This window comes from Alligator sinensis, unplaced genomic scaffold (assembly GCF_000455745.1).
Source record: "Alligator sinensis unplaced genomic scaffold, ASM45574v1 scaffold1035_1, whole genome shotgun sequence".
Classification (NCBI taxonomy): domain Eukaryota; kingdom Metazoa; phylum Chordata; order Crocodylia; family Alligatoridae; genus Alligator; species Alligator sinensis.
The window spans coordinates 584,296-609,257 of record NW_005842555.1 but is presented as its reverse complement, the minus strand read 5'-3'; the positions used below and the strand labels follow the sequence as shown (position 1 = coordinate 609,257).

At 45.3% G+C, this 24,962-nt stretch overlaps 1 protein-coding gene across 8 annotated transcripts in view; it reads left to right on the top strand.

Moving 5' to 3' along the window:
• The window catches only part of EBF1 (early B cell factor 1), a 284,814-nt gene that overhangs the window by 232,680 nt on the left and 27,172 nt on the right, over window positions 1–24,962 (top strand). For all 8 annotated transcript variants that reach the window (XM_025213870.1, XM_025213867.1, XM_025213865.1 and 5 more), the window contains one exon: window positions 17,070–17,158. In XM_025213870.1, coding sequence (XP_025069655.1) covers window positions 17,070–17,158 — 89 coding nt within the window. The remainder of the gene's footprint in view (window positions 1–17,069; window positions 17,159–24,962) is intronic.

Sequence of the window (24,962 nt, the reverse complement as noted above, 5' to 3'; positions counted from 1 at the left end):
CTGCACGATGGCGTAATTTCATACCCAAATGATTGTTTCTATCTACAATACTTATGTCTCCTATTCATGCTCCGTATCTGAGCATCTCAGTCTCCACCGCCTTATCTAACACAAAAACCCTTACATCTTTATTTAAACAGTCCCTCTGCAAATGAAAATCATTTTGTAAACTCCTAATTTAAGCCTTGAACACTAATTGGCACGAGCCTGGCTTTATTTGTCAGCGTATTGTAGTCGCGAAACTTTTCTTCCTACTATAGTCATTAGGGCTTATCATAAAACAGTAAAATGAGTTCATCAAAAGATTTGAAGTTGCTTCCATTTTTCTAAATTGGCATAATTCCAGATTTCATCCATCAAAAAAATAAATAATCAGCAGTGCCAACGAGCGTGGCTGCTAATTTCTCAAACAACCTTCCTCTTTTCTACTCGGCGCTCCAGCCCTGTTAGGAAAAGTAGCGGCATAGGCAAGCTGTCAGACTTGGGCCGCCGCGGCTCCTGCGCTGATCTTCTCCGGTTCTGCCACGTATGTTCTAGATGATAAATTGTGACGGCAGAAGGGAGGAAGGCAAATGCAACGGGAGTGAAATGTGCAATTATTTTTACTGCCTTCCCTTGCTGTTATGCCTTTTCTCTTCTGTCTGTGAGGCTCCTCTTTGCAGCGAGTGTCCTCTCTGTAGGCACATTTGGTGGTACTTAACTGGTATTTGGGGGCAGAATTGCATTATTCCTTCGTTCCTCTGCAGCTGACTTGGAAAGGTGATCTAGTGTCGACAATTTAGCAAGCGCTGCCTTATTCGTTGCGTTCCCGTTCAGCCCCAGACTGCTCGTTTGGTCATGGACAGGAGTCCTTGATAGCGCTCCCCCATCCCTGCCCGCCCTCCTCCGCACTGCTGAGTCTCCGATTCCTTGTACGTACAGTGATGAGACCAGACTGCCAGGCAAGCCTTTGTGCAAATGGGGCATTAATGGTTTGCGAATCTGAAGATGGTTAACTGATCTGTGCATTCAATTAAGATTAGTTTTTCAGTTAACGGGCACCCTGGGAAGAAATGAGTTACTTTCATTTCTAGGATTATGAGTGCTTAATGAAGAAGACGTATCAGAATTCTGCCCGTGCTGCACAAGATAACCCCAAAATGCAGCATCGTTTTTTAACATATTTGACACAGGGTAAAAAAAAAAGGCGGGGGGGGGAGTGATGGATGAGGAGGAGAAATGGGTGCATTTGGGAATGCTCCTGTGGACAGCGAAAACCGGAGCTGAACCACGGGGCTACAATTAAAATAGCGAGGCAGGCAAAGGTGAACTGAAAATCCCTTTTATAGTCTGCCCAGCCAACCCTCTGCTTGGAAATGGTTCCCTTTAAAAGTGTGCTTTAAATAACATTTACCGTGGTTTTCTCTTTGGCTGATGTTTTGTAAACTGAGAGCATCAGGGGAAAGGTGCATGTGTCTGGTTAAACTTCAGGGCCGAGATTTTGCCCTTAGAAATGCACACCCCAAAAGCGGAGCAAGCCCTCGGCTGGCGCAGAGGGACAGAGCTCCAGCAAAGCTAATAGGGCTGTGCTGATTTACACCTGTGAAGATCTGGTCCGGTGGTCTTAAGTTTTCTTACTAAGCCGAAATGCTTAACTAAGAAACCGATGGATTCTCCGGTGGCTCTGAACGTGCTCCACCCCGGCTCCATACCTCATCCCCGCTGTTGGAGCTCATAAAAGAGATGTGGCCTAAAAGGAGGAATTTTTTAGCTCAACACATCATTTATTTATGTTCTGTAATCTGAAAATCGACTTCCCCCAAGACCCAAAGCAGAAGTTATTCTTGGTTTCTGGATGAAGTAATATCCTCTCCATGGCATCCTCAGAAATGTTTCTGACAGAAAGCTGGCTTGCAATATGTATTTTTACACACACATCTGATAATCTAAAGGGTGTCACTGCAAACTCGAGCACTCAAAATATTCAGTGGATTTGGAACTGTCCCCAGAGGATTTGGGATCCATAAAAAAAAAAAAAAAGCATTTTGGCATCTTTTGACAGATATAATCCAGCTACCATATATTACAGCCCACTTAAAAGAAAGATGAAGCCACCTTCTCCGTGGGAAAATTTGATATGCGGTACTGGATCAGACTATTTGGCCCATCAAAGCTGATTCCCTGCCCTTGGCAAGTTGCCTGTAGTGGATGCCTTCAGGATAAGCAAATACGGCCTAAATGTTTCTCAGTTTTGCAGTGGCGTTGCTTATAGACCGAGGAGATATCTGGGTTTCATTGTGAACTCCAGCTTGAGTGAATTCCCTCTTGTTGTAAGGGCTCTGATTTGGATGGTAACCTTCACGTTGTACCGCAGCCTCCAGCGCGGAGAGGAGCCCCCGTTTGTAGTAGGTGCCGAGCAGAGCCGTCCGAAGCCATCCCGTCGGAGCCCTTGCCAACATCTGGCCGTAGTCATTGCTGTTGTGTGTGGACTCTGCCGAAGGGCAATGTCGGACTCTGCTAAAAATTGCATTTTGTGTTATAAAACTTCTAAGTGAGAAAAAGCAAAAAGCCCCAATAGCTTTCTAAAGGGTCAATCCCACATACGAGAGTGAATCAGGACTTTTCTGTACCTGCTTAATGCAGTGTTGGCCCCTCTCTTTAATAGCCTTTGCATCCATTTCCTTTATCCACCCCATTTCAGCCACGTGGCGTGTAGATGTGCATTCTTGTATGTAGTGCAGCTTGTCACAGATTTCTCCTATCGTGTAATCGCTTATACTGTAGCATGCCTGTGTGAAAGCTGTTACTATCCACCAGGTCTCCTTGCGCTGCAAGGCATCTTCCTTTGCAGCAGCCACTGCTTGTCACTGCCAGAGATGGGGTACCGGGCTAGACGGACACGTGGGCTGGCCCACCACTGCAAGTCTTTTGTTCGTAAGATATAGGGAATGGGAAATAGAGAGGCTGAAATTATCCAGGAGAGAAAGCAAGCAAGTAATGGGTATGGGCAAAAAGAAACACCATCTAATCACTGACCTCACACTGGTCCACATAAAACACACTCAGAATTAGAGCAGCTGCTGATTGCTGACACGCTCCTCCCTACTTTTCTCTCTACATATGTCCATGTCTTTCACTGCAAGAAAGTTACTTAGCTTACTGCAGAGAAAGGTGGTGTCCCTTCCTTTCTACCAGTGAAGACGTGGTGCATGGCAATTAAAGACTCCTGCTAGAGAGAGGTGAGGGTTTGTCATTCAGGGAATCCTACGGCATTTGAATCCCCGGGGCATCTCTCTCTTTGGCACCTCGTCACTCGCTGCATCCTACTTGGGTGTCTTGGCACGTTGCGAGTTATGTCAGAGCAAACAATTCAGAAATAAACGGTGCTCTAAAAGGGGCACCATGCCACTAATACCATCAAGAACCCAGCATGGCTCTAATTCAACAGAAGAAATATCTATTTCCAAATCATGGTAAATGGGCACATACTTGGCACCCCCACAAACTCGGTCTGATGTGAATGAAGTGGAGAGCCGTACTTATGTTGCACTTGCTGATTAAGAGACATTAGTGACTAATATGGAGCGACGTAGCTCTGGGATGTTAAGAGCATTAATTAAATGGGGCTTGTCACCGGGATAGGGAGACCTTTAGCTATAAGTCACTGGTTTGAAAACAGGCCAGGGTGGTAATGGGAGAAAATCATTTTTATCTGACAGCTGTTCAGTGGCATGCGTAGCACGAGCTGTTGACTTTGGATCGGTTTCCAGCAGGCAGGTATCCATCCACACACACACACACACACACACACACACACACACACACACACACATGCGCGCACACATGCATGTGCATGCATGCATGCACACACACACTCATGTGCACACACGCATGCGTGCACACACACACGGAATTAATTACAACTAGGAGCGCTGGATTTCAGAGGTGCCAAGGTAGACCAGACAGGGAGGGGTAGGCCAGGGGCAAGGCCATGCTCAGGCTGGGCCCAGGTTCGGCTCTCTCGCTGAGAGGCTTTCCCTGCACGATGCTGCAAGCTTCACTCATGCCCCTGTTTTTAAAGTTATTGAAGTGTTACTCCACTTGGTGCTGCAGGGCCTGAAGCCCTGTGTAAGTCTCTTGGATTTCTATCTTGAGGACCTCAACCCACAGACAACTAAGTCTCATTTCCAAAAGTGACTTGGGCACTGGTTGTGGGATTTGCAAAGGCTCCTAAGTGCTTTAGATGCCTAGAGCTAGATCCAGTAATGGGCTAGGGCACCAACAAGTTGGGCGCCTGGGTCCCAGAGTGTGACGAAAGCCCCGAGGTAGGCACCTCAGCTCTCGATATGGTGCGCGACACCTCAGAGGGGCGATCCTGTACACGGACTGGGAGCTGCCTAGAGCTAGTCGATGGCAACGCAAAGTGCAAAGGGGTGTGTGAAATCCTGCTGCTCTTGGAGCGCAGGTGCCTGGTTCAGGCTGCAGAGAGGCACTTATGTCTAGTCAGGATCTATAGGCCGGAGTCCCCTCTTGAGGGAGATGACTCTGCCATTGATGAGGGTACGTCTACACATGCAGTAACATGCTTTAGTTAATGTGCATTAAATCTAGTACTTCCATTGTGAAGTATTAGAAAAAATGAGCATTAGCTTAACTTAATGTGCAGTAGCTAAAGAGCACAGTTTTTAGCGATGCTTTAATGTGCATTAGCCTATTTTAATGCACCTTAACTAAAGAGCACGTTTTTATAGTGACACTTCAGTGTGCATTACAGTAGGCTAATGCACATTAAAGTATATGTATAGACGTGCAAAGGTCCTGGCCTGGGGGGAGCCAGGGCTCTGGTCTCAGCTCCCAGGACTACTACTGCTGTTCGTCCCATGCCTGGTCAATGTAAAAAGCATAAGTCGGTGTCTAGGAGACACTCCTGGGAGGTGAGAGATGGGAGTTAGAGCACTCTTAGGCTGCGGAGGGCATTGACCCCAGGTCTCTCTGGGCAGCTTCTCCATCAAATTGTGTGCACAACTAGGCTGTTATATAAAGGTGGGCACCCCCAGCTGGTAACTTCTTTAAAATAAGGCAGCTGCATTTTGTGAGGGGCCTGATGCGGTAAGGGGGTGAGAGGCTTCTTCCAGGTATACCTACATTATAGGGCCCTTCAAGATGTCAGGCCATTGGCAGTCCAGAGCAGGGCTGGTCTGCTCACCTACCGAAGCAGAATTGTACCCCCCCGGGGGGCGTTCAGGTCCGGCAGGGAGGAGCCTGTGGAGTTTAGGCAGCTGCTTGTCATGGGGGTTTGCTCACAGTTTTGGCCTGAGGCATATGCAGTCCGCTGCAGCCCTGTCTCCATTCCCCAAGCCCATGATTGGATCCAGCCCCGTGCTCCTGTTCAAGTCAGTGCCCCACCTGCTTGGCTCTTTCACAAATCCCCTTTCGAGGGGTCTCGGTCCCACTGGCTTCCAGGGGAATGCAAATTCCTAAAGGACAAAGTCACCTTTGAAAACGGGGTTTAGCTAAGGGCCTTGTTACCCCTTATGCTGTGAGCTGCACAAATGCTGATCAGCATTCATACTAGTTTGGAGCAGTCACAGCCTTAGACTAGAAACCTTCTCTGACTGTCCCCGACCTGCATGGCTGTGACTTGCTACGACAGGCCTGGTGAGCCAGGACAGGCTTCTGTCCCTCTCTATAGGCAGGCGGGAAGGGGCGGGGGTGAGAGATCCTGGGATACTGGGGGACTTCAATTTGGCAGCACATCTGTGCGGAGTGGCCATGTCTTCCATTGTTCCTAACGGGACGGGAGCTGGGTTCAGATCAGAGATAATCGGATCAGAGATAATCCTGTCCTAGAGTGGCGTAATTTTAAGCCGCATAATAAGTGGTTAAAACCACTTTAAGGAATTAATGTACAGACAGTCCAGGGGTTAAGAGCTCCAGGGGCTGCCCAAAATGACCATGTAACAAGGCCCCAAGTCGCTTAGGCCATGCAGTGTGGAGTGCAGGACGACTGAAACGGTGCCAAAAATCAAGGCGTTCGGGCTCTTTGCACTGGGAAGTAAATATGGATTCAGGCTGGGGGTGAAGCAAGTGCCCACACCTAGTCTGGAAGAACCGCACACGTGAGCAAGCTCGTTCTTCTCTCTGTGCCTCCCTTCTCCAGGTGTTAAATGCAAGCACTTGCACTTTCCTGCCTCCCAAGGGTGTTAGGAAGACAAACTTGTGAGGGACCTAGGGATAAGAGGGACCACTTTGGTACTGTAATTTGTGGCTGGACCGTCCTCGGTGGAGCCTTTAGTATAGAGGCAAAGGCAGCGGCGGTGCCCTGACTATACAATGGGACTAACCTGAGGACTTCAGCCTCCAGTGCTGTCAATCCTGTCTCCGTCAGCATTATTCCCTTCGCTTTGGGGAACGAGGGGGGTGTGGAATAATTAAATTTAATTTAAACTGTAGTTACAATCCTGCTATACTTTGCATATTATTAATTAGATAAATTCAGTAGTCACTCAGGGGGGCCTGTCATGTTACTACTTATTTGTTTACTGAGTCTCCCTCAGTCACCAGCATCGGCTAATTAATTAGTTTGGGTGACATTGCTTGCTTTCTCTCATTATTTATTTTTCATTTTCTTGCTATCTGTTACCCCATGTGATTGAATTAAGTCCGTTACTCAGACCAAAAAAAATAATTTAATAGCTGTAGGTATGGTGTGTTGTCAAGTTCATGAAATCTGGGAAAGAAGCTAGCGTGACATTTAATTCGCACCTGGGGTTGGGCTAGTCTGGATGTAAGCCGAAAGGAGCACTGCATCTTTAAACAGGCTTGGATGAGGTTTCCTTAACTATTGAGCCTGACTCTGTGATCTCCCCTGCTGTGAGCCATAAGTTGCTTGTAGGCTTGTTCTAGGAGAGTAATAAGTATTGTTGTTTAGCAATTGTGTTGTTGAAATTCAGCTCCACTATGCCTGACAGTATTTATCTAAAATACTTTCCCTGGTGCTTGTTCAAGTTCCAGTAAACCGTGTCTTATTGTGCGACCTTTTCATTTTCTAGTGAAAAGGGATCAGCTCGTCAGATAAAAGCTACAAGCCGGAGTACAGGAAAAATGCGTGCTCAGAAAATCCGAGCATGATTGAAAACAAGATGTGTTAAATCAATGCGGTTTATCGCCTGCCTATTCCTGGCAATTGCTGTTCTAAGCTCATTCTGGGCACACACTAGATGATAAAAGTATAGTGTCACAGTGCTCACTGGGGTGTGAGGGCAGGGAAACATGTTTATCAGACAGGCTGGTATGATTTTTTTATTTTTTTTACCCTCGATAACAGTTACTGTCAAAACTCTTTGGGAAGAAAGCTGAACAATTATAGAAGTGACTAATGTCGCTGCTGTTAAAACCAGAGACTGCAGCGAGCTCCAGAGTGAGACATTTCCCCTTCAGCATTAGAAAGAAAAAGTAAAAGTGCTTTAGTTTTAATCACTTGAATGCTGCACCCTCCACTTTACAGTCAAAGTGATTCTTCTGCTCTCTGCGAAGCCACTAACCTTTTAATTGTGTCACATACACAAATCAAAGGTAAAGTTTCAAAACTAAAAATGAATGGAAGCTGGGAAGCTTCGGTTTTCTCAGGGGGTTTCATCCGAGTTATGAAGTTGGAGTAAAGATCTACGGGAAGCCTCTGAGAAGGTTGCGCTCGTCCAAGCTCATGGCACACGGTTTGCTTCAGGCTTGTGACGCTTGGGGGTGATGCCCTTGGCACCAGTCCTCACCTCGCACCTGATGTGCGGACGTGTTCAGAGGATCGCCGGTGCATGTCTCCTCTCCGCATGAGGGGACTTGCTCTTGCCTTGCCATCAGCTGGGCTGTTGAAGTTCAAAGGACGGCAGAACTTGGTTTAAGGTCCTGTAGGCTAAGGGGTTACACTGGTCATTAACTTTCAAGCAGGACAAGGCATTTTATTTATGCATCCCTTGGTCCTCAATATTTCTTTTACCAAATGGCAAGTGTGAATATGAGAACCGAGTTTGGATAAGCTTTCACATCATAAATTAAGCGTGGGTATGTAGTGTAAGTGCAGAGGCTTGTACTTGCGTAGGCAACATTCTTCTCCTGTTACATCAGAGTAAATCAGGAATGACTCCACTGCCTGCAGCGCGGGGACTTCTGACTTACACTCCTGTAACGAGGGCACAAGGAGCACTCTCATGCCCGGCAAAGAGAGGGATGCTCGGATTGGCAATGCAGGAAATGTTAAAAATAAAACGTTTCCACAAAACAACACATCAGAAGATTGAAAATGTATTTGGAGGGTGTGAAAAGGGAGCATTTCCTGGGAATAAGTTACATTCTGCACCCCTGTGGCTGTCTCGGTATTTCAGACCAGACTAAACAGTACACGCTGGGTCTCCATGTTGGACAAAGATGGCCAGACATAGACTTTAGAGCCCAACCTTAGGTGCCAGTCTCTAAAATTCATGGCCTTTGTGTACAACTTGTGCATATAAAGGGGAGTGCTGTTGAGACCTGCCACTTCCAGTGAAGTTGCATGGTGTCCTTGGATGAGTTTGCTGAATATCTGTGTAGGAAATATTTGATTGAAAACACTGCTTCTTCCCTTCTGGTTACAACTGCAACCTTTATATCACTTATTCTAGCATCCTCCTGACTGGAGTCAATCATTATGTTTTGTTAACTCACATCTGAACCCATGCGGCCAAGCTGTTCCAACCCTGTTTTTGTTAAAAGATCCAGAAACCATATGATAAAGGATTGTTTTAAGAACTACTCTCACTCCTCGAGGCAAGAGGACGGGGCAGGGAAAGACAACAGTAGCAGATCAGAAACTAGTAAATCATAAATATTTTCCACTAAATCATATTGAACTGGATCAAGAATGAATAAGCAGGGTTAATGTTTTGCAAAATGCATTGTTGCAGCGCTGGTACTCAAGCCAAGTGGTGGCAGGCATGGATATCTGAGCCCAAAGCAAAGGAGCTTATTACTTTGATAATTTGGGGCCAGTTCCTGTGTTCGTGGCGCACTCCCTTCCAACCTACGACACCCTCTGAAGTCTGTGCGAGTTGAAAGTCAAATACAGCCCTTAGTTACTGCAGAAAAAATTAGCGTCATGCAAAAAATACCCCACGGTATATTGTGCATATAATAACACTTTGCATCGCAGTGGAGCTCTCTCAAAAGCTGGTCCTTCGCACTTTTAGTTCAAGTAAAGAGAAGTCACCAGGGAAACTCAGGGACTCAGGTGCTAAATTTGTCATTTGACTTGGCTCAGAATGTTACTTATTACTTGGCAAACATATTGGATGCTTGTTTGGATGTTAAATGGCAATAAAATATAAATATTGCATTTCTTAGCATCTCAGTTTCTTTCTGTTTCCAGTAAAATAAAATAAATGACATCATGTCACCGTGCCATTAAGAAAAGGAAATTAAACACACAAGAATATGTTAAAGTAAGAGAAACCCAAAGCCATAAAAGCAGGGAAACTCTGAGTTAGCGCTGGAACGACCCGTGTAACACCAACCGCCTGGCCAGCCATTGCCCCCCTCCCACTTCCATTTTCCGTAAAAACTCAAGGGCAAGTTAATAGGAAGGAAACTTTACAAACAGCCAGTTGCATTCACAACGATGACCAATGTAGCTTGAATGTTTGTGCGCTTTCACGTAACAAACTTGGATTAGCCATGCAAACTCTTTGCTTGGAGATTTGCAATATAGGCGTCTTCTGCTTGGTAAGTGAAGTGGGTTGTTTCCCTTTTCTGTGTGGAACGGGCCCGCCGTGTCCACAGCGCATGAAAGAGGTTGGCTGGGATTTGCTCACAATGGGCATGTCTACACATGCATTAATGCGCTTTGGTTAATGCACATTAAATCTAGTACCTCGGGGAGCCTATACACGAGCATGGAGGCTGCTCCGACGTGCTGGAATTCTATTAAACCTTGTTAAATAAGCTTCAGTTCAAGCGCCCCTGCTGCCATTTTTAAGTATGGGGATGCTGATGTACGAGATGTGGCAGTGCTTTAATTAAAGCACCAACCCCCACATCCCTGGAGCACGTGTAAAAGTGCCGTCCATTGTGAGCTCCTAGGAAGATGCACTTAGCCTGTCTTAATGCGCATTAACTAAAGAGCACCGTTTTAAAATGATGCTTAATGCACTTAGCTTATTTTAATACACTAACTAAAAAGCACAGTTTTTTTAGTGACATTTTCATGCACATTAGTATAAGCTACTGCGCATTAAAGTGCACATGTAAATACACCCACTATGTCATATCATCTTTAACGTCTGTGTGGTGCATAAGGTTGTGAACCCTCTCTGGGAACTTTCTGTGGGCTGTAAAGAACCAGCGGTATCCTAGGAGGCAGAGAAGGGACTATGAGAAAAACCTGAAAGCTGTGGGATTTTAGGGGGAAGTGCCAATCAAGTAGAAAGTACCGTTGAGAGAGGCAATGCTTATTGTTTGTATTCAGGTTTGAATTGTACCACGTGACTACAGCGTGTGTGTGTGTGCGCGCATGCATGCACCTGAGCTTGGTTTCTATGCCCACGTTGTCGATTTTTTTCACCTCTGTCAAATAATGTTCTTGGCTGATGCCCTGACTCTGCTTTGAGACACCCCCGGGTAGCAGCCGTTTGGTAGCGTAGGATCAGGGCCAGAGGCTATATTATACCTGTTTGCCCTGAAGAGCCAGAGCCAAAGAAAATGGACTTTGCAAAGGTCGAGGGGTAAAATATCTTCCTTCCTCCCTTCAATCCCTACCATGCAATGGCTGCAGTCACTGCTGCACCTTCTAGTTGCAACGCCATCTATCCTTTCCCTCGGCAAGGTTTGGGGGGACGTAGGGGATTGGACCCACCGTCATTTTCTTACCTCTCGCTTAGATTTCCCCTGCCCCTTTACCCTTCCTCGTGCCCTAGAAAGAAGCGTTTTGGAGCAGCGATTCCCATCTGCAGCCATGTCCGTCCTCTCGCAACCTTGTCCAGGACAATTAAATTCACCCTGGTGTGATCCAGGCCCTCCACCCTTGCGGAGCAGAGACAGGATTTTCCCCATTTCGGGTATCGTACAGCTCGTGATGGGTATGCTTTGCTTTTTCAGTTTCCCTGTGGTCCTCCCCCTTTCGCGCAGCTTTGCTGCCGGCGATGTGCTCCAGAGCAGAGAGCGGCCCCCGTTCGTGTGTCCAGTTGCTGGTTTCTCATCGGTTTTAGGTCAAACAGAATTAAAAAAAAAACCTGCAGTGAGAAACAAAAAGAATCAATGAAACCCTGAATGCATGGGAAACGAATTAACCGGCTGTGTTTTGCGTTCTGAAATATTTCCATAATGCTTCTCTGTAGCGGGTGTTTATTTTTCTTTGAATAATAATGTTAAAATGTGTCTAATTCAATTACTCTCTGCATCAGCTGAATGAGTTTTCCTCGGTGAAGAGTTCTCCTAGACTACCCCAAGCTATGAATTCCATCTGATATTTGAACAGGTTCTTTTAATTGCTGATATTAAGTGTCGATCATTCTGCCATACATTGGCAGCATGGCCAGAGAAACAGATTCCCCTCTCAGATACATCAGACAGTCATTCAATTAACGACCAAAGCTTTATTGACACAGTAGGAATTCATTATGTGCAATATTAAAAAAAAAACCAAAAAAAACCCCACCAACCAAAACCCCAGCTCTCCACTGACTGGTTGAAAAAAGAGGGAGCGAGAAAGAGAGAGACTTTTCAAGGCGGTAGATTACCTATGCATAATTATTGTAATGATTAATTCAGTAATTGAAATTATGGGGCTGGTGGGAGCATTTTTTCTCAAGGATGTAAGGAGCATTTTGTTGAAAAATAAGATGTTCTTTGAAAACGTGAATTCAGAATATAGACGTTATGCATTTTTTGATTAAAAGCCTTAGATTTTATGAGTTATGGCTTCAGATTTGCTGTATAAAGAGCATTGTGGCTTATTCTGTTAGTCTAATTCGAAAGAAAGTTCTTCCTCAAGGGTTTAAGAAGTAATTCATAAAATGGGAAGAATAATAAATATTGTGCCTTAACTCGCACATTGGTATAGATAGACAGATTTTGTACACCTGGGTGTAATTTTAGTTAATTCACACAAGAGACAGGATGAAAGTTTATTGTTTGGAAGGGAGAAAAATGGCTTAAATCTCGTATTTGGAAAAAATGATTATATTAGCTTAAATGAAAATGCTACTCTATTAACAGCTTCAAGAAGCATTACATTTGGAGAAGTATTTTAATAAAAAAGTTACCTGAAGTTTACTGCAACTTAAAATATGTAAGTGAAGGAAAAGTACTTACTTTGATTTATGTGTCTTTTGGAGGTGTAATTATTGGCTTTTTACTCACCTATGTAAAACAATGTACTTTTGTAAATGGATTTCTGGCCACTTTACTCCACTTTTTTTTTCTTTCTTTTTTATTTTATTTTTTTACATAAAAAGTAAGCACTGTCAATCAAAGAATTTTAAGGTTTATTTCCTCTTTAGAAATGATTGATAGCCTTTTAGATTTACAAGTTGACAAGTTAAAGGGTTCTATTGGTATAATTATGTACTAAATTCACAGTCTTTCAATTTAAATGTCCTTTTAAAACCACAAGATTATCATACCTGTATTTTGAAAAGTAGGCCAGTCAGTTTGGGTTGGTATACAAATTGCTTCCATTAGCCTTGGGACCTATTTGAATTTAATACAGTTTTTTAAAGTTGGTAGTACTTCCAATAGTACTTTTAAAATTTAGGGTAGTGGCAATGCATTTTAAATACAATACATGTTAACTTGTTTTTAATGGATGGATGGGTGTCAAGAACCCGAATGCTGGCTCTGTTGTGCAGTCTGAAAACAGTTGTTGTTATGGGGGGGGGGAAAACGCTTTGCATTAGGGCTTGGCAAGTGGGGGACTTAGGATGCTCCCCTTAAAGACAGAGGCAAGACTTCCTTTAGGCCAGGATCTGATTTCCTACATTCACCGCTGGACGGGATGTCATTCCTCTGGGTTTTTTGCTGCTGTAAATGAGATTGTAGGATCATCAGAAAGTCGGGCTGGAAGCGGCCTCATGAGGGCATCTACTCCATCCCCCTGCACCCTCGTCCCAGCCGAGTATCTGCCCAACCTGCCCATGAGAAATTGCAGAGACGGGGAGTCCACAGCTTCTCTGAGACTTTTCAGTGGGAGCAGGTTTGGTCCTTACATCTGTGCTTGAGGACAAGCGTCTCAGCTGAACTCTGGTTTCCAGAGACAAAAGTTTAAATGTTGGCCCCAAAAGTAAGTGAAATGAGTTCACTGGCCTAAATCTGCAGAACAGCATGGGAGTGCTGTAGCCAAATCGATGGATAGATAAGGCAGTTTCAGGTCGTTTTCAATTGGGTCGGAGATAACGAGATTCAAATTGTTATAGACTGAAACAGGGGGGCAGTCGGGTCGGTACCTGCTGCTAAGGCCCCCATCCTAAGACGTGCTTGAACACCCTCTCTCATCGCTGAAATCCGTGGGAGTGGAGAGGGCACGGGACCTCCTAGAAGATGCTCAGCTCCTCGTAGGGGTAGATCAAAGAGTTGCAATTCTTTTGTATGGGTCATCTGAAAAAAATAAACTTTACAGGCAATAGTCTGTGGTTTTCAAATGTGTTTAAACGTGTGGGAAGATGCAAGCAAATGACTGCTGCATCTCAAGGAGATGTCAAAACTGGTCTCCATTTATGATATCCCAGTATCCCATGATTACTTTCCCAAAGGATGCAAAGGGAAAAGGAGCAAAACCAAGAGTAAATTACAGAGGGAAAGTGTTTGATGGAAAAGCTTAAGCTAAAATCTTTAACACAATTACAAAATAACGCTGAATTAGAATTGTAGGACATCTGATTGCCTCAACACCCAGATATTCATTTTTAATAAAGGCAAACAATAAGTTGTCAGAAGATTGAAAGTTTTTAACAGCGATGTATTGTATACTCCATAAAGGGCATTATAAGGAAATTGCAAGATAATGGTATTAGTGGTTTAAAAATAGGTTCATTGTGCCTGCATTTTTTTGCAAACTTATGGGCATGTGTGGACAACGTGAGGCTACAATGGAAAAAGAAAACAAGCAAATAATGTAACCAGAGGGCCAGAAGTGTCTTGACCCATTCCTCATTATGAGATTACAAGTAAAACAATATGGGGTTGGGCTGGTCTCAGTGGGGGGCAGATGGCAGGACAAGGAGCAATGGGCTCCAGCTGCAGCAAGGAAAGTTGAGGTTGGATATTAGGAAAAACTTTCTCACTAGGAGGGTGGTGAAGCATTGGAAGGGGGTTATCTAGAGAGGTGGTGGCATCTCCATCCTTGGAGGTTTTTAAGGCCCAGGTAGACAAAGCCTTGGCTGGGATGATGTAGTTGGGGCTGGTCCTGCTTGGAGCAGGGGGTTGGACTAGGTGCGACTCCTGAGCTCCCTTCCAGCCCTCATTTTCTGTTATTCTAATATACTTAGATATTCCTGCGTATCAGTCCAGCAACACCAAGTGGATGCTATGCCTGTACCCGAATATGTTGGGGGCTGCTCTGGTATTTTAGATCCCATCTTCTGAGAATATCTTCCATGAAAAGACCTCTGGTCTGATATTTGAACATTGATGCAAGAGTTATTTCAGGGATAGACTCAGTGGATTCCTATTACAACAAGGAAAAAACAAATCCTGATTCTGCTTGTAGTCTGTCCAACTGTAGCTAATGCATGTGTTTCATCACTGACAGTCAGCATTTGTCCCGTCACCTTGCTCTGACTAGTTGCATTGACATCAATGGGAGACTCATGGAGACAGGAGCTATTCAAGGCGATGGTGCCCGAAAATGGCCTCTGGGTTGCATAAACAAGCACCCGCTGTAGAGATGCAGGTGCCAAAAATATAATGAATGAAGAGCAATCGAACACTTTACTTCCTAGATTAGCTTAATGACTGGGTTGAGCTGGGAAAGAGTGAAAAAAATGTGGTTTGGCTAAAATTGGATCGGTGGTACTGCTTTGTGGTGTGTAGGTGTGGGTTTAGTGCGATCCATAACCTACCGCGTAAAAGGAAAGACTGGCAGAACGTGGCCAGATTTACCGGTTTTAAGGAGAGATCCTATTTTTAACAGTCTCACCTAGTTTGAATATTTCTCTACTCGACAATATTTCTGCCACAAGAGTGAGCCGATAGGTCGCTGCATGATGTGCACGGTACTTCTCGATGTAAGAGCCCTGGTAGAATTTGACCCTCCTCAAATGAATTAGATGGCAATCTAGTCCAAAGTACATCATTGTAGTGAAAGGATCCTGCAAGCTACATTCACAATTTGGTGGTAAACAGAGCGATGGAAAGTAGTGATTTTTGCATTTCATTAGCTGAACTGAAATATCTAAGTGAAACATATACATAAAAAAAAGAAAAGAAAAAAGTTTTGGGCCTCCCTGAAAATGAAAACTTTCAGATTTTCCCATCCAAATGAAAAGGGGAAAAAAATCCCATATAGTTAAACATTTTGTTTTGCGTTGGAGTTTTTAAAAAAAAATCAAATTAAAGTAAACCAGAGAATATTGATTCAAACAAAAATGAATAAGTAAGAAGACCACCCCGCCCCCCGCAACAAACCCCCAAAACATTTTGGTTGAAAATGTCAGCTAAATATTTGGGAAGATTTTCCCATTTTTTATCAGATGAACGAGTTGGACAGAGTTGATTCAAATTCATGAAATGTTTGACCTGAACACACATCTTTTTAGGGGAAAAAAAGAGCATATAAACATTTTTATGCACATTTTGGCAGGAAAACATCAAGAAGCATTGCTGCAGCTGTTTAGCGAGGCCTGAGAACGTCTGCCTCTGGCTCCGGTTCAGCACAGTGCTGAAACCGGTGACTCTCGGCCCAGCGTCAAAGCACCCCGGGATGCCTCGGGATCCGTTCAAGGGTGCTGCGGGACAGCGTTTGCACTGTGAGGTGTGCAAACATGATTTGCAAGATAAAACCAGAGATTTCAAATAGAAATCCAGTGTTAAAACCATTCTGACCTGTTGTGGTCTTTCTGAATCCTTTGCAGCAGAAGGATACTTCTACTGTCTCTCTGTAGTAAAAAGTGAAGAGTTGGCTTTTTCCTGGGGGTGCCTTGAGTCTAACAAGGGGTCCCTTATGTCCTAAAAAGTTGAGAACCAGTAGTTTAAACACATGTGCAGCGTTAAGCGTGAATTTAGGTCTCTCTGTCATCCTCATTAGGCAGCAGCATAAGTGTTTGCTAAGAGAGATGGACTTAAGAAAATGCTTAGTTGTGCAGAATCTGGGCCTTTCCCCCTGTTATGAACTCTACATTGCCCCAACAATTAAAATCTCTCCTTTCCACCCTTTCTCCACTTCCCTTTCCTTTTATCTTGAAAATAACTGGGATAAAAAAAGAAAAAAAAAAAAAAGACAACATGTAAAAAAACTTTAAAAAACCCTTGTAGTTATTTTTTCCATTATTGGTGATATGGTTTTTGAAGTCCGTGGGGATTTTACAAGAGACTTCATTGTAGCGCATAGAGAACTGAGCCCTGGCCATTGACAAAAAGTACATCGCTTTATCTCTAGTTCGCCACAAAAACATACGTGATCGCTGCATGCCAGTGGCATCAAATACATAGTCTGGCAATGAGTGCCTTGCTTCTGCTTTGTCCTCTTGTCTCCAGTCTAAAATGACTTTTCTTATAACATGAAGACAGAAAAACATGAAACGCGGGGTGCAAAGCATTTATCAAGTGGATTTCATTCAGACACAGTAATTGCCTCTTGTTTGGGAGCTGGTTACAATGCTCCAAAAGTTTGCCCCCTTGTCACACGGACTTGAGCTGGAAGGTTTTACTTCCATTTTAAACCAAAGTCTCACATCTACCGTCAGACAGTGTTTGAACCCAGATTTCAAAGTTACGGCTGATCTCAAGTTGAAAAGGAGCGATGCGTGATCACGTCCTGGCCGTGCAGTGCGTTGACGGTTGTCGCGCGGCACAGCTGCGCCCCACCTTGCTTTGCCTTTCCCGTCTCCTGACGTTGTCTGTTGTTGTTTCAGCTCTGAACGAACCCACCATTGACTACGGCTTCCAGAGGTTACAGAAGGTTATTCCACGACACCCCGGTGATCCCGAGCGCTTGCCAAAGGTCAGCACAACATTTCCTATTTATTTATTTCTTCATTAAAGTGTAACAAAGCTGGCCACTTTGATGGGTTTTGTTTGAAAAGAAGCACTTTTGCTTTGTACCAAAAGCCGCAAAGTCAAGTTCATTAATGTGATGTCCTGGTCGAATACCTGACATGGATGGAGCTGACCTAGCGCCTGTCTACACGTGCATTTATGCCAGCTTAAATTTTCTGCACAGTAAGTTACTACACACTAAGGGGGAATAGGATGGCATCTACATGTGCAGGCATTAAAGCGCATTAATGCTATGTTTGGACTGACTTGGGACTTAAGTCAGTCCCAAGTCAATCCACACACAGTGTTACTCCACAGTAGTGCATCTACACGTGCGTTACTGCACAGTAACTAATTGGGCATAAATTTGATACCTGTATGATGCAGGTATCAAATTTATGCTCATGTCGGCATAAGTCACCATATTTGCTGCACAGTGTGGGTGTGCATGTGTAGACGCGTGCCTGTACTGTGCAGTAATTTCGGTTACTGCGCAGTAAATGTGCACCTGTAGAGATGCAACAAACCCGCCTTCTCTGGAGCTCCGATCCCACACGGCCTGCACCGTGCCCGTGCCCACATGGCACGTGCTGTTTGCGGGTTGCTGCAGAAGAGCTTTACCCCAGCAAGGCGACTTTTCCTTGGCGACTCCAGAAGGCAGATGGTTTGCAGATGCTTCCATAGGCAGACATGGCCTTTCTTTTCTGGTTTCACGGTAAGGTTTTGCAAAGTTTAATTCTGAGAGCTCTGCCCTGGATGAAATCTGGGGAGCCTCAGACACTGCGGGCATGTGCCGACTGCTGTTTAGCCACAGCATTTAAACGGGTACTACGGACTGTAACCGGAGGGTTGATGAATGAATGGCTCGTTCTCAACCCAGCCTCCATCTAAGTCACTGGGAGGACTCCAGTCCTGAAGGAGAAAGCCAGAGGAGTGGGGCCCCCCCGGCCCACCTTGCACTCCAGCACCCTGGGTAGATAACCTGACCTTTCTTCCTCAGTTTCCTGAGCAATGAAGAGAGGACACTCGGGGTCTGCTGTGAACATTGATTAGATAGTGCCTATGAAATGCTTTGAAGCTGAAAAGAGTTAATAAGCCTCATCATTTCATTATGTTCTGTTTATTGACACGGAAATGAGATTAGATCGGTGATTTTAAAGGCCTTGTTAGTGCTCTGTTGTCTTTGACTGGGGAGGCTGCAGGTGCTGGTGCTGGTGCTGAGATTGGCATGCTGCCCTTCCTTCCTTCCTGCCACCAGAGAAATTAGAAGAAAAGGCGCTGTCTAGGCTTCGGTTTCTCCCTGGCTCTGCTTCCTCTGCAGAAACTCTTGGTCCCTTCCGTGCTTGTGAGACAGGCCCGCGGCATGCTGTTGTAGCAAAGGTTGTAGTTCTTCCCCGAGACCAGCAGCATCCTTCTTTCTGCACAAATCTCCCGTGTCTGCAGCCAAGGATGTGCCCGCTGAGAGAAGCGGAAAACAATAGCGCAGTGCCTAAGAGGCTCTCGGGATTTGCGAGGCTCAAGGAAGCAGGAACCACAAGGTTTGCTTGCACCCAAATAGCAGAGCACCTCGCTTCCTATTTTCCAGTATGAGAGAGGATGTAAAATGGGGCTGCGTTTTTTTATCACGGGTTAGTCAATTTGATGTTGCAATGGATCGTCCTTTTCTGCGGGAAGTGGGGGCTCTCCTGCTGCTCACGCTCATGGCGAGGCTATCCCAGGGGTCCAGCCTGGTGGTGTGAGGTGGCCGTGCCGTTTTGAGATCAGGTGCGGGTTCCTCTAGCAGTGTAGCATCCGCTACCAGAGCTGGAGCCCAAACATTTTGGGGACGTTGCAGTGTTTTAATTTCAAATGTTGGATTCCCCTGGGGAAGAAGAACCCAACCGACTTGTCAAGAGGTTCATAGATTCATACGAATCCATGAATCTATGAACCTCTTGACAAGTCGGTCTTCTCTTGCAGCTCTGCATCTACCTCCTTGGACTCTCCTCTCTTTTTATTATGGTCTTTCTCTGCATGACCTCAAGGGATCAAACTATGATACCTAGCAGCAGAGCCTTTGCAAGGCTCAATCATGAGGAATACTGCAGAGGATATTTTAATTTCTGGCTTGTGAAAAGCAATCAAACGTGGAGCAAAGTCCACTCACTGAAAAGTAGCTTGAATCGGGGCTTCTCCATCAGACACTCGCCCAAGAGACCAGAGGTCTGCTTGAAGGGGATGAACGTGTCTTGACTGACAGACTCAGTCCTCGCCGTGCTGCGTAGGTATCTGGTAGCCGTGGTGCTGCTTTGCACGGGATCCGAACGAAATCTGCAGCCGTCAGGTGTGTTTCACTTCATTGGAGCTGCAAACGATTCCCCTGGATTCGGGTTTAAGTAATCCCAGGTGTAAATTCATCGGTTATGCCATGTGCAGTATTTCTTAACACTCCTTCCCTTTCATCCGTCGCCTTCCAAGGTGTTAAAGGAGTTGGCATTTCTTCCTCTGTGTAATGAGAGAACGCCGTGTTTAGCAGGTAACCCGTGGGGCTGAGAGTCAGGATTCCTGGGTTCGGTCCTCGGCTTTGCCACGTTCACGCTGAGCAAGCCACTGAACGGCACGGCGTCTCTGGGTCGCTAGCTTTTTGGCCTGAAGAACAAGCATGACAACATTGCACAAAGGCTGTCGGTTTAGAGAGTGGTGTTTATAAAAATACGTTTAGAGGGAAAGGTGTTAAGGAAAGATGAGCCAAGTATTGTACAGATAACCCAGCGTGTGTCTCCTACCCTATGTTTTAATTTCCTCCTCGGGGCAGTTTTTTTCCTAATAAGCATTTAAAGTCTCCGAGTGCAGGGAAATGATGTTTGTGACGTCTTCGGTGCGATCCCAACCTGTGTAAATACGATAGCAAAGAGTATTGTGACCAGGTTGCTATTTCGAGAGTGGCTGGGGCCGCTGTTCTTGTCCCAAGCCAGAAGACGGCAGGGAGAAGATAAACTCCTCTTTGTTTTTTGGCACTTACATGTGTCAGAGCTTGAAGGTTGGGCCTCAAGTTCACGACTCATTGCTATTCTGCGCGCAGAGGCTGGAGGCACCAGGGGCTGGCACACGTCAGCATCTGCACTCGAGGCGTTGGTGCTGCAGTTCCCAACACCGTTTGCTGGCTCCAGAGACATAATGAAGGACGCCGTGATTTTGGGGGCCGGGTGAATGCTGCTCTGTGCTCTTCCCCTAGTCGTTAAACCAGGACGGGCTTTGGCAGGGGTCCACCGCAGGCAATTCTCAACGGCAACTCACAGGAGAGTCGTGGGCCAGATGGCTTTGGTCCTTAAGGTGGATGGAGGCCCAGGGAAAATGCAAAGGAGAGCAGCAGAATGGAGGATGCTGCTCAGAGCTTCAGATATTGCTTTTCCCCAATTTTCACTGTAACCTCCCCAATTTACTAGCACTTTCTGTCTCTTTAAAGACGCGTAATCTTGCTTTTCCATTGATAAAAACATCTCCACTGTTGCTGCTGGAGATTTAAAGCCCTTGTTCCCTTAAGTCGTACTCAGGAAAAAAGCATCCCCTGCGAAATGGAAGCAGCTACAACCATGGGAGGGAGGAAGTTTAGTCCCTCCACTGGAAAAGCAGGCTCCTGCCTTGGGTTGCCTAGTCCAAGGTATCTATCTCAGGCTCGAAACAGAAGCAAGGGCAAGTAACTCAAATGTTAACCTCAGTCTCAGGTTAGTGGTTGGTGTGGTAGCCTATAGGGAGGGCAAGGGGTTGAATTCAACCCACGAAAGTGAGTTAAAACTCAAATCCCCTTGCTTTCCTGCTGCGGAGCGAGATGCAGGTGGTTTGGGGTCTTCCTTGTGTTTCTCTTCTTTCAACATAGTCTGATGCACAGACCCACGTCCGGGTTTAATCCTGCCGTGTCGCTGACAGGCTACCCAGTAAATGGAAGGCTTGGAAGAATGTGGGTTGTATTGGAAATCCGACTAACGGTTTACTTCCATTGATAACAATTAGGGCACTTAGGAGGGTTGTTTAAGCAAAAAAACCCCAACAAACCCCTGTGCTGCAGTAAATATTTTCAATGCTGTTAAGAACTGCATCCAAATGCTTTAAGCAGCTTTGATCGTTTCGCCGTCTTCCTTTATAAAGTGCGTGTGTAGGGGGGAAGTTGCCCGGGAATATGTCAGCGTCCGAGACGCGAGGAGCTCGGAAGCAGTGGCACGCCGATCGCTGAAGGGCAGAGTCATATACAAATTGCTGGCAAGAAGCCCTTTCTTTTCTGAAGGTCAGCAGCGTACGTACACATTTCAGTGAGTTTTCTTTGTAAGTGGGTCAGCATTTACTCAGCAAATGATTAGAGCAGATGGTGTAATTTAGAGCCTACGACCAAACTTTAATACATCAGGGGGACAAGGATCTATGCACCGTTCCTGCGCTCTGCTTGCCTGCGGGCAGACATCTCGCCCGAGACTGGACTTTCCAGACTAAGTGTGCGCCTTGCACACGAGCAACTTGAACCACTTGTTTGAGCAACCCGTAAGACCGATGCCTGCGAGCTCAGATGCTCCCATCTTTTCTTTCTAATACCGTTAAAAAACAAAATCCACCAATGCAATGCTGGAGGCAGGAGGACACTTGCCAGGTGAACACGTTTCTTTCAAGCAGCGGTGCTTTTAAAGAAAATAAGCCACAGTTTGAGGAAAGTAACAAAGGCTGCATTTGTGTATTTTGCTCCGTGGAGCTGAAAATATCTAGTAAATTGATCCTGTGGGAGTAATAAATACACATTACTTTATCTTGTACTTCATGTCCTATACCCCTGAGCCTTGATAGAACAACACCACTTAATAGACTTAAAAAAAGAGTAATTACAGTCATTGGTTGTGTGATTTTTCAGCCCTTCCAGCCCTGCCTGACCTTCTAATTTAGCTCACCGTGTCTAACTAATGCATTTATATTCATCTTTTATGAAGCATGTGTAGTACAAAATTGACTTTGCAGCCTTTAGCAAGCTGTCTTACCAGGTTTAGAGTCTGGTTAGTACTGTATGGCGCGTGCATATAGATAAATCCAACATGCAGGAGGTTCTGATCAAGTATTATTTGCTATCCTTTTGGAAATATAATAAAAAAAGTATTTATTCTCTTCCATGCCTCCCCCCGCCCCCCCCTGGAAGCTTTTATTCATTCCAGCATTATTTACAGTTAAACATGCAGGCAAAAAAAGATGCAAGTGTTTTTAAAATGATTACCACTAATGTTTCTACTTGTCAAAGTGCTTAAATTTTCCTGCACTTTGTCTAAAAACTTAGCACTGTTACCTCTTAAGAATTACAAATTTATAAGATCTCTCCAAGCTGATTTACAAACACTGCTGACAGTTTATGATGAATGATGTTGCAGAATGTGCAATATGTTTCTTTGTTATTTCTATACGTGTATATATTAAGGAGCAGATTAAGAAAAGAGAGAGCCCCGTCTGAAAGAAGCCCTTGAGTGAGAGAGCACACGCACACGTCTCTCTCCTGTGTTTCCTCCTAAGTTCCTACTCGGTTCACTCATCCAGTCGAGCACAATTGTTCTCTGTGCATTTTCTCCCACCATATGGTATCCTCATTACCATACACTAAGGGTCCATATGGGGAACTTGTGAAGTGAACTGTATTCATTTTAACTGCCAGATGAGCAGCCTTTTGCTTTGCAAGCTTAGCTTAAGTCATCTGCTGTCTTTATGTTGTTATGGCAACACAGTACCAATAAAAAATTCTAATCTACTGTAAGTGTCTTGGATCACCGTATTTTAAATGCTCGCCGTAACTGTCCTCTAAGTGCGGATGCCGGCTCTTTCAGTGTGACAAAGGGTTATTGTCGACTCCAGCAGGTGGCAGTAAAGAAATTATTTCGGGGGGTTTTTTTCTTTTCTGGAAAAGTCAGATGATCCCCAAACGGCACGTTACAGACCGCCTGGTGGGTCAGCCCTCCTCGGGACAGGATCGTGCCTACAGCTCTGAAAAATCAGATCCTGCGTTCCTAACCGAGGGTGGCGGCAAGCGTGTCCCTGAGGTTTGGAGGGGGGAGAAAGAGAAGTTCAGACGAAAGCATCACTTCGTTGGAATTCGGGAGCCTCCAGAACCAGGCAGCTGTTTTTTTGCTACATTCCTGAATTACTCATTCAAACACCAGGCTAATTAAGAGTACCTTAAAGTAATGGAAGTAGGCAGCAACATCCTTAAATATAAATCATTTTCACCTCCGCAGGCCACATGATATGTTGCATCGCTGTCTCCCTGTCTGTATTGAAAGTGAATGTTTGTAGTCTCAGTTCATCAGTTCACATTAGCCTCATGCTGAATATTTAAACACAGAACAATTTGAACACACCATGAAGGGAGACAGTGACTGCACTTTCACTTGGAACAGCAAGGGCTCATCTAATAATAATTTAGTAAATCAGCCATTTAGTGGCTCAGTTGTACACTGCCTTGTGCCAAATAATATTCAGTTCAACTGTATGCTGGTAAAATTGAAATTCAGACTCAAGTCACGCGGCACTCTTTTGCTCAATGGAGGGATGAAATGGAAAATCGCCCTCCCAATAGAGCATTTGTGTTTAGTGATTTATCATAAATATAGCCGAGCGACAATATGAGCAGGGCTCGGTTGTATGCAGTACAGCATATTCCAATTATGCTTCTATTGCTTTAGTTCCTTATGCGCAGATTATTCGTTAATTCAGCGCTTGCACTTAAGTCTTCAGCTCATTACCTGTACGGAGGACGGGCAGCAGCACGGTAGTGCGGGATGGGAGGGATAAGCAGGGTCTTTATGTCACTGCACACTAGGGCCACGTCAACAGGCTCAATTCACCGCCCCCCCGTAGCAGTGTCCTGAATCACAATGCATGGCTTCCCGTGGGCCGTGTCCTAAACCAGAAGCCGCTGTCACTGCAGCCAGGCACAGCCTCGCTGGCCCTGGCACTCAGCAGTCCTAGCGCTGCAGATTTGCACTGCGGCGGTGGCACTGTTGCATTGTTGGGCAAAGGAGAAGTGCAGCTTTTGCACCCTCCTTTCACAGGATGTGGTACATACGGTGATCATCCCCACAGATGGGATGTCCAACAGGACTTCTTTCATTCCTCCACGCTGAGTGCAAAGCATGTAATTGCCCTTTTGCAGCCCATTCCCCTGCCCACCCTCAACATGCACCAAGGCCAGATCTACCTACCTGAGTCATTCCTGCCTGGTCTTTCCTACCTGAGTAAACCAGCACCTGGAAGATGAGTACAGGGAGTAGGAAATGACAGAGTTCTCTGGGTAATGATGTGAGTGACATTATAATTGTCTAGCACTCATTAATTGAGGCATTGCCTGTGTATTCTTAAACTTGCATACAAATTGGCCTTGCTACGTTGCTTTGAGGGCAGTGGGGACATCCAGAAACAAAGGCTAAGTGCAGATAGTCAAAAAGCCTGAGGTTAAATCAATTCAATCTTTGCAGGTTAGTCTAAGCTGCGTAGATTGCACCGATAAGCGAGTGAACAGACATTCAGTTTTGATTGCAGAAATACAATCAAATGCCTGCCGCGGCTCAGGCCAGATGCTGGGGGGCGCTAGAGCACTCCTCCATGCTAGGCTGGAGCAGACAGCTTGGGCCAAGGTTAGCCTGCTCACCCTGAGGGAAAGCAGGGCACTGCAGGGCAGGAGCAAAGCATCCTGGGATGCTGGGGGACCATGAAGGAACTTGAATCTGGAGGGGATCTGGGACAGAAGTTCAACAAACGATTTTAACCTAAAT